Source organism: Trachurus japonicus, chromosome 18, assembly GCF_045865225.1.
Source record: "Trachurus japonicus isolate A0001 chromosome 18, Traja_1.0".
Classification (NCBI taxonomy): domain Eukaryota; kingdom Metazoa; phylum Chordata; class Actinopteri; order Carangiformes; family Carangidae; genus Trachurus; species Trachurus japonicus.
In genome coordinates, this window is record NC_140924.1 from 5,728,794 (window position 1) to 5,739,430 (window position 10,637).

Genomic DNA, 10,637 nt, shown 5'->3' on the forward strand with positions numbered 1-10,637 from the left:
ATAGAGGAACCTACTTCACTCACTACAAGAGAACTCCAATCTTAGTTTGATTGAATTGAATCCAATTAAATGTTGTTTATGCTGTTCTGTCAAAATCCACATGGTAGTTTTCCTGCTCGGTGCAGAAAAAGCAGAGGTATGACCAGACTACTAGGCAGACCGAACCAGTACAAGAATGACCACACGAAACAACCATCAACTCCAGGATCCTCTGATAAAATCACTATCAATAGACAAACCAGGTTACTGAAGAACTTCAACATCAGAACTCCTGTTAGAATGACAATAGTGTAGAAAGCCTTCTGCTTCATTGGGTCAACCCTCTCCCTGTTCCCCGGGCCTGGACGAATCAGAACACAGACAACAGAGGCGCTGCTGAAAGACACCACGGCACCAGTGATGACTATGAAGATAGTATCATAGATGAAGCTGAAACCTTTTTCAATCAACGCCTTTAAACCCAGTGACACAAAGCAAACCATCCAAACACACCCAATGGTGGTGTTTCTGATCCTGACCACGGCCGCCTGCCTCAGGCCCAGGTAGGTGATGGGGTGAACCACAGCCAGGTAGCGCTCCATGCAGGCGAGGAGGTGAAACAGAGTCTGTCCAGGTAAGATGATGGAGAGGATGGCTAATCCCACGTCTATCAGAAGACTCTGGTTAGTATAGATGCCCAGAGAGAAGACGCAAAGTCCTACGACGTTGATCAGCTCCAAGGCTACCATGTTGAACATGAGGACGTCTGAGTGACTCGTTGTTGCTGCCGTGGAAACAGAGCGCCGTTTCCCACCCTGTTGGTGGCCAACATAGAGGACGAAGATGAAGAGCGGTATGAGGAGGATGTGGGCGATGAAGATGGCTGTGAAGACCAACAAGTTCCTTGTGGCAATGAGGCAGTTTTCATCAGGGAGGGAGGAATTGGAGGAGGTTGAGTTGACTGACATGACTGAGCGATGAGAGAGAGACAGTAAAGAAGAAAAAACACAACATTAATGACACCAGTATTATTGGGTAAAAAGAAGCAATTGATAATAATCAATTCCCCTTTCCCTTTTTAAAATTATCTTAAGTGATAAACACAATGGAATAGATCACACCAACCTGCAGTTTTAAGCTCTGATCATCCAGAACCTGTCTCCACAATGACTGACTGCTGTCTGATCCCAATATATTTATGAGCCGGTGAGTGAGTGTGTTGTGTCAGAATGACAGGTGGCAGCAGGCCAGAGGGGTTTTGTATGTTTTATGTTTTTTTTTGCATATTTTAAAACAGGCTCAGGAAAATTTTCCTAATGACACTATTCATTTGTGCAGGGTCACTTATACACCACGTACACTGGTGGTCAAAGTGTTGTGGTATATTATCCTCAACTTAGGTTAGTTTAGGTCAATTCAAATTTGAAGGACTTTTTATAGTTAATATTCAAATAGAATAAATATAAATAAATGCAGATGTTACAAGAGAGAAGGGCACACACATACATTTACACCAAATATAAAGATGTTTGGATAAGGTGTTTAGTAGTCTAATGAGTGATACTGTGGAATGTACCCTGAGAAATGTGTTCCTTGCCATTTACCCTTTTTCTTTGGGTCATGATTTTTGGGGATACTTCATACCTTATCTATGTTTAAGTAATCCTGGTCAAGAGGTTAAATGTCAGAAGGTATGGGTTAGATTCTGTTTTTAGATCCTGTCTTTGTCTGACCATCTTGGTCAGCTACAGTATATCCTTCTGGTTGGAGAAGGTGGAGTTTTAGAATTAGAAAATGTATATAAGGTTAGGGCTTTGGGCCAACAGGAAGAGATCTCACATTGGCACCAGAGATGCTCCAGGATTCGGCATTTTTGTGACACTGTTCTTTCTTGTAATAAACCCTTTTTTTGAATGCAAGAAAAGATGTGTCAGCGATGATCCCTTCTTCTCATCAACACATCAACCCATCAATATACCACAGTGCTGTGGTTACAGGGTAACAGGCTTTTTTTTTCTCGTAGTATCTCAATAGGCTACTGCATGTGTGTCTATGAACTGTATATTTCACCCCAAATGTACATGATAGTCATGAAATGTTATTTATTATATTTATATGCTCCTTGATAGGCTTGTATTTAGTGAAATGTACCTTTTTCTGCACTTTGCTCTGTCTTACCAAGTGAGTGAGTGGGTGAGTTAAGTTGTTGAAATAAATACCTGATGGCATGGACAGATCAACAATCACTTTATTTAATCTTTTTTTTTATCCCTAGTGAATGAATGATTACATTTTCAACACAAAATCCAAACAGAATTCCCTATAAAACTACAAATTATAATGTTACACTGATGGTGTTCACATCTAAAATCAGAGGTAAAGGACACATTAAACCAAGTGTTTATTCACTGATCCAGTTCACATCGTACCGGTATATAAATAGTGATTCACCAACATTTCTCATCAACTACTCAGAAAGGTATATAAGAGACTTCTGATCCAACATCGTCTATTCTGCTCTGACAGAAGTTTAATCTTTTGTCTGGTAGTTTTCTTACTCGACACAGCAACAGCAGAGGTAAGATCAGACCGAGGACGACCACACCAAACAGTTGTCAGGGTAGGGGAACATTGGTGGAGACAGTAATGCTGTGCAAACCATGTTACTCAAGAACTCCAACAGCAGTAGTGTAGAAAGCCCTCTGCTTCATTGGGTCGACCCTCTCCCTGTTCCCCAGGCCTGGACGAATCAGAGCACAGACAACAGAGGCACAGCAGAAAGACACCACGACAGCAGTGATGACTATGAACGTGATACTTAAGATGATCATGAATCAAACTAAAAGCACATAAACCCTTAAAACATACCGATATTTCATTAAAGTTGGACTTTAACATGCAGTACTTCTCTAGTCTTACCAACCATTCAAAGCACTTTACAATGCAACTGCCACATTCATCCATCAGCATCAGTGTAGGTTTTGGATCTTGCCCAAGGACACTGGAGGCACTGGAGATCAACCCATTGACCATGAATTATAAAAAAAGGCAATGTTTTCCTCAAGTGTTGGTGAAGACCAGACCAGAGGTAGAAGGCGATTAGAGCACAATTTGACTTAATAACTTGGTAGTTCTGGCACAATTCTCACCATGTTTAGGAACTTCTTCGACCCATGAGCTGACTCCATTGTCTGAATCCTCTTTCTTCATGACACTTCCACAATCTGTTTAACAACCTCCATATAAAATACTAAAACTAGAGTTCAACTTAAAGTCATTTTGCAGATAAAGCTACCGAAACAAAAACATAATGGAATGAAATGAAATAATCAACCCTGGATGCCCTATGTATATGACTCTATAGAGGAACCTACTCAACTACAAGAGAACTCCAATCTTAGTTTGACGGAATTGAATCAAATCAAATGTTGTTTATGCTGTTCTGTCAAAATCCACATGGTAGTTTTCCTGCTCGGTGCAGAAAAAGCAGAGGTATGACCAGACTATTAGGCAGACCGAACCAGAACAAGAATGACCACACGAAACAAATATCAATGCCAAGACTCTCTGATAAACCCATTATCAATTGGCAAACCAGGTTACTGAAGAACTTCAACAGCAGAGCTCCTGTTAGAATCACAATAGTGTAGAAAGCCTTCTGCTTCATTGGGTCAACCCTCTCCCTGTTCCCCGGGCCTGGACGAATCAGAACACAGACAACAGAGGCGCTGCAGAAAGACACCACGGCACCAGTGATGACTACGAAGATAGTATCATAGATGACGCTGAAACTTGTTTTAATCCACACCTTTAGACCCAGTGACACAAAGCAAATCATCCAAACACACCCAATGGTGGTGTTTCTGATCCTGATCACGGCCGCCTGCCTCAGGCCCAGGTAGGTGATGGGGTGAACCACAGCCAGGTAGCGCTCCATGCAGGCGAGGAGGTGAAACAGAGTCTGTCCAGGTAAGATGATGGAGAGGATGGCTAATCCCACGAATATTAGAAGACTCTGTTTAGTATAGATGCCCAGAGAAAAGAAGCAAACTCCTAAGGCGTTGATCAGCTCCAAGGCTACCATGTTGAACATGAGGACGTCTGAGTGACTCGTCGCTGCCGTGGAAACAGAGCGCCGTTTCCGACCCTGTTGGTGGCCAACATAGAGGACGAAGATGAAGAGCGGTATGAGGAGAATGTGGGCGATGAAGATGGCTGTGAAGACCAACAAGTTCCTTGTGACAATGAGGCAGTCTTCATCAGGGAGGGAGGAATTGGAGGAGGTTGAGTTGACTGACATGACTGACCGATGAGAGAGAGACAGTGAAGAAGGAACAAGAGGTGAGGAGAGAGAGTGAAGAAGAAAAAACACAACATTAATGACACCAGTATTATTGGGTAAAAAGGGCCGGTCATTAATAATCAATTCCCCTTTCCCTTTTAAATTCTCTTAAGTGATAAACACAATGAAACAGTTGCCAGATCACACCTACCTGTAGTTTTGAGCTCTGATCATCCAGAACCTGTCTCCACAATGACTGACTGCCGGTGAGTGAGTGTGCTGTGTCAGAATGACAGATGACAGCAGACCAGAAGGTTGTTGTTTTGTGTTTGTTTTGTTTTTTTGCATATTTTAAAACAGGCTCAGGAAAATTTTCCTAATGACACTATTCATTTGTGCAGGGTCACTCATATACCACGTACACTGGTGGTCACTGTATTGTGGGAAGAGGCTTTTTTTCTTTTCAGTATCTGAATAGGCTACTGCGTGTGTGACTATGAACTGTATATTTCTCCCCAAATTCATGTCATGGAAGGTTATTTTTATATTAACTATATGCTCTACGATTGGATTGGATTGGATTGGATTGGATTGGATTGGATTGGATTTACTAAAATACACCTTTCTTTGCACTTTGTTGTGTCTTACTGGTGAATGAAGTTGTTGAATAAATACCTGATGACATGGTTTAGACAGATCAACAAGCTCTTTATTTTATCTTTATTTTATCCCCAGTGAATGAATCATTACATCTTTAACACAAATTTCTCAATAAATCTACAAATGATAATGTTACAATCATGGTGTTAACATGGAACATGGAAAAGGACACATTGAGCAGAGTGTTTATTCACTGATCCAGTTCCCATCATACCTGTATAAAAATGTGATTCACCAACATTTCTTATCAACTACTCTGAAAGGTAAATAAGAGAAATCTGATCCAAGTTTGATTGAATTTAATCAAATCAAACATCATTTATTCTGCTCTGACAGAAGTTTTATCTGTTGTCTGGTACTTTTCTTGCTCGACGCAGGAACAGCAGAGGTAAGATCAGACTGCCGGGCAGACCGAACCAGATCGAGGACGCCCACACCAAACAATTGTCAGGGTAGGGGAACATCGGTGAAGACAGTAATGCCGTGCAAACCAGGTTACTCAAGAACTTCAACAGCAGAGCTCCTGTTAGAATCACAATAGTGTAGAAAGCCTTCTGCTTCATTGGGTCAACCCTCTCCCTGTTCCCCGGGCCTGGACGAATCAGAACACAGACAACAGAGGCGCTGCAGAAAGACACCACGACAGCAGAGATGACCATGAACGTGATGCTTAAGATGCTGTCAAAGTTTACAATGTAGATCCTCGTTAGACCCTGCGACAGTAAGCAAATCATCCAAACACACCCAATGGTGGTGTTTCTGATCCTGACCACGGCCGCCTGCCTCAGGCCCAGGTAGGTGATGGGGTGAACCACAGCCAGGTAGCGCTCCATGCAGGCGAGGAGGTGAAACAGATTCTGTCCAGGTAAGATGATGGAGAAGATGGAGAACCCCACCTTCATCACATCTGGTTCAGTAGTGAAGCTGCCAAAAGAGAAAATGCAAAACCCAAAGACACTGATCAGCTCCACGGCAACTATGTTAAAGGTGAGGACGTCTGAGTGACTTGTCGCCGCCAGTGTGGAAACAGCGCGCCGTTTCTGCCATTGTTGGTAGCCCAGGAAGACTACGGAGACGAAGAGCGGGAGGAGGAGAATGTGGGCGATGAGGAGGGCTGATAAGACGAACATGTTCCTTCCAGCGTCAAAGCATCTTCCAAAACGTGAAGGGGAGGCGGAGGAGGAGGAGGAGTTTGATATGTCCATTTGAGAGGAACGTCTGACAAATACAAACTGCAGAGATGAGACAAAACAAAGTCCAGGAACATCAGTTAAAACTTCATTAAAATCCACCAAAAAAACAACAGCACAATAGGACGGAGCAAACAATCAGTCAATCAATCAACCATGAAACACACAATGGGAGTGTAGCCTGAAAGGCAAAACCGAGAGCAAAGAAAAACATTCTCTCTAGCAATCTCTCTAGTTTAGTCAGCTACCATTGTTTTCCTGAGCTAATTTACATACATGACAAATGGTTGTATAAAATGCTGTGTCACACCATTCCTTGTCATGTTGAAATCTTAGTCAAGGATGAATCTTCTTCTTATCACATCTTTTTTTTTAAACAGAATTGTGGGATTATTTCCTTTTAGCGACCAAGATGGCCAGTGTGTTGGTAACTCCAGAGGAAATTTGCTTTGGTGCATAACAATAAATAGAATAGAATAAATAAGTAGAAGGACAGCAAAGATTAAAAATAAGTCTATTTTGATTTTAAGGGGATCATCCTTATGTACCCATACCTCGAAGTGGAGTTGTGACTTTGCAGATTTTTGCTGATTTTTGAGTGAGAAGTTGAGTTGTGACTTTGAGCGAGAAGTGGAATTGTCCCATTGGTTGGGTTTAGGCAATGAAGAAAGGAGTTGGTTAAGTTTAGTAAAAAGACCAGGTAGAGGCTAGACAGGCCAGATAGATAGAGTCCAGATAAGTAGAGAGAGTCCATCAACCAGCATCAGCGGGGAACATAGGACCCTTTTTCAGAAAAAGAGATGCTCCCCAGTATGTATTGTGACTGGGAAACATATAGGACCCTTTTTGGAAAAAACAGGGCAAGCTAGGACCCTTTTTCAAAAAGAGGGTCCTATGTTCTCCAATTGGGGAACATAAGTATGCTCCCCATTGGCAGTTGGCCTCACACAGTTGCTGGCTCATTTAACAGGTTTTGGGATTTGTTTAAGAGACGAACCAAAGCTCAAATAAACAGCAAAAATATCCATGTTATATTATTCCATGGGGTGGTGCTATTGCACAAGTTTGGATGTCCTATGCCTTTCTAAAAAAAATATATATTACTATGAGCAAAGTGATCTTGAAATAACATACACCCACAGACAAAACCTGAACAGAGTCAACTTATCTAAGCCTTTTGCCAAAACTGGACTCAACTTAAATTTTCCATGATCTATGGATACTCTGTATCCTCCTACTGCCACAGAGCATCTGTCTGAAATTGAAGAGGTGACAATCGTGAACATAGAGAATACATACGCCTCTGACAAATAAAAGATATTCCCCCAAGTGTTGTTTATAAAATCCAAATTGATAAATGTATTGAAAAAGTGATGCAATCACACCCACCTTGTCGGCAGTGTTCATTTCTGGTCATCCCTCAGGACTGTGATTCCCAAATGAGTGACTGCTATTTAATGGTGTCTGATCCAAATATATTTACATGTTTGTGTGTGAGTGTGCGTTGCAAGATATGTCAGAGCGCCACACGCTTTGCATACTACCAATGATTTTGTTGATTGCAGGCAATATATCACAGTAGGGAAATATCCTTAATGGTGTTATTCCAGCAGCAGTGCAGGGTTCAGGACCTTTTCACACACATGAAAAGCACAGACAATCACAATCATGTGAAATTCCGCCTTATGACTTGATGTCTTGTCCCACATGAAGAAATAAATGCCACATTAAATACAAGTGCGTATGCTGTTTAGTCATTACCACATGTCTGTATAATGCAGAAAATAATGTCAGTGTTTCATTGTTTTTGTCAGGTTGTGAGTCACAGACTACAGAAGTGCCCCTGACCCAAACTGCTTGATCATTGCCAGGCATGTGATTCTGCAGCTGATGAGCAGATGGGGAAATTTGCCTGTTGCAATTTACTGTAAAAAAAAAAGTATCATAAGATATGGGTCAGTTTTTACATGCAACATGCAAAACACACCACAATCTTACGCTCACCTTCACACACACAAAACACATCATAAATAAAACACATTACTTATGGTGTATTTAGACAAACTTACAAATTTACAGCAGCCAGTGATTTTGCAGACGCAGGACGAGGACGAACAGGAACCAACTGCTGAGGTGGGTGTTCTTCAATAGTGATATACTGTAGATGTGTTTTATTTAAATCCCAACACATTTAAAAGACAATTAAAATATGGTGATATTGTCCTTTTTTTGTGTACTAATAGATGCAGTGGATTATTGCTTGTTATCTGAAACAGTTTGCTTTATGAACTCTTCACTCTACATGAATTTTAACCAGTGAACACAGTTGTTTGGTTTTTACATGTGATTGGTAGATTCTCTATTTCAGACCAAACAAAGATTTTACAGAGCTTTACATTGAGTTTCATATCAGTGTGTTTCTGTCACAGCTTTACATGTTCAGCTGCAGCAGGCAGATGTTTTCAGAGGAACAGCTGTAAAACGTCTCTGTCGTCTACCTGCTCGGCTCTGAACAGCTGAGGAGCCAGATGTTTCCCTCATCTGGTGGAGACCAATCACAGAGTTGAAAGAGTTTACAAAAACACCAACCACAACACAAGAATAATGGAGATTTCTCTCATAAATAAGCCATAGTTCATTAGTGCAGCAGGTTATTATGACCCATGGTTGTGTTTTGCTGCTTGGTGACATCTAGTGGTTGTTGTGATTATGACAGGAGGAAGTCCACATCAGTAGGAGGTTGCAGTAGATGATGGATGAACATGACACATGAGAGCATTGGCCAATCCCCATGTCAAATCTGTTTACATATACTGTAACCATGATAACATACATAAAGACAGTCTAAGATTGGGGAAAGTTACTTCTTTTAAACCAGATCACCATATTTTCCTTCACCTAGGCACCAAGGAAAAGCATGACCTGGAGGCCGGAGGAGGTATTGTTTGAATGATTGTGTTTACCAACGAATTCCCCAAATCTAGGGTTAGGGTAGATCAACTAATGAACGACTTAATGAACCCATGGAAACTTCATTTATATTACAAAAAAGAGAAACTGGTTGTGTTTCAGTTTTGTGTTTAAAACCTTCTGTATTTGTCCACCTCAGGCCATCATCCAAGCAGACATGTTTGTCAGCTCCAACTCCTCCGTCAATCATCCTTTTTTCCACTGCCTGAACTTCAGAGCTCCTTTTGACATATTTGCTACTTATATCCTCACCAAAGCCCTCCTGTTCCTGCCTTTCTCCGTCTTCGTCTTACACCTGGTTCACCAACGATGGCGGCAGCGGCGCTCCCACAGTACAAGTCACTCCGACATGTTCACCTACCACATGACGGCTTTGGAGCTGAATGGACTTCTTGCCTCTGCCTTCCTCTTCGGTGGCATCTACACCGATGTCCCTTGGATGACGCAAGGAGGGTTCTATGTTCTTGACGCGTCTCTTCCTGGACAGATGTTCTTTCACGTCCTGACCTGTGTGGACCGCTACCTGGCTGTTGTTCACCCCGTCACCTACCGGCGGCTGAGACAGTCCGGTGGAGTCAAGATCAGAAACGTCAGCATCGGTTGTGTTTGGCTGCTGTGTCTCGTTTGGATCAGCATATTAGTTTTGTATGCGCCCGATTTACCAATCATCCCGTTCTTGTGCCTTTTGACGACCTCATTAATTGTTGTCTCTTTCTGCAGCCTCTGTGTTCTCTGTGTTCTGATTCGTCCAGGGCCAGGGGATGTGGGTGGGGATGAGGAGCGAATTGACCAATCAAAGCAGAGGGCTTTTCACACCGTCACGACCATACTAGCATTGTTGTGGTTGTGGTTTTTAAGCTTTATTGTGTGCATCGCTGTGGATATGTCATTGCTCTTATCATTTCATGATAGATGTGCATTTCTTGTGGCTGGAAACTGGTTTAGCATGCCCAGCAGTTTGGTGTTACCGCTGCTGTTTCTACGCAGGGCAGGAAAACTACCGTGTTGTCAGTCCAGTAATGAGTAAATAACATGAGGCTAGGCTATTTCAGTACAGAGTAAATTGACTCCCATGGTTTTTCGCTTAATAAGGGCTTGGTAGAAGAAGAAAAAAAACTTCACGTTGTTCTGAAAAGAATCGTTCAAGTATTTGGACAGTAGGACAGTCAGAGAATACCATGTACAATCATGTGATAAAATGAGGACAAGCCATTTGGTTCCTCTATTCTGGTGTCCAACTAATTCAGTTTTGGACTTATCTGTCCAAAGAACAAATTGTTCCAGAACTCCTGGTCCTTGTCTATGTTCTCCCTGGCAAACTTAAAGTCTGGCCTTCTAGAAAGCAAGGGTTTCTTCCTTGCACACCTCCCATGCAAGTTACACTTGTACAGTCATTTTCTGATTGTAGAGGCATAAACTTTCACATCAACAGTAGCAAGAGCCGGCTGTAGATGACATTTTGGGTTTTTTGGAGAATTATTTTAGCATCTTGCAGTCAGCTCTATCCATGTGTCCAAATATGTTTTTTGTTTTTTTTAAAGAAAACGCATAGGCTT

General features: G+C 41.9%; 1 protein-coding gene across 1 annotated transcript; it reads left to right on the forward strand.

The window, feature by feature from the left end:
• The first annotated feature begins 9,231 nt into the window (after nt 1-9,231).
• On the forward strand, nt 9,232-10,112 carry LOC146968482 (uncharacterized). The gene has a single exon (XM_085759899.1). It carries the CDS (start codon nt 9,239-9,241, stop codon nt 10,106-10,108), a length of 870 nt encoding a protein of 289 aa, XP_085616025.1. The 5' UTR covers nt 9,232-9,238; the 3' UTR covers nt 10,109-10,112.
• Nucleotides 10,113-10,637: the final 525 nt, after the last annotated feature.

Excerpts from the sequence above, each read along its gene's own strand:
- LOC146968482 (XM_085759899.1), top strand. The coding sequence starts at position 9,239 with ATGTTTGTCAGCTCCAACTCCTCCGTCAATCATCCTTTTTTCCACTGC.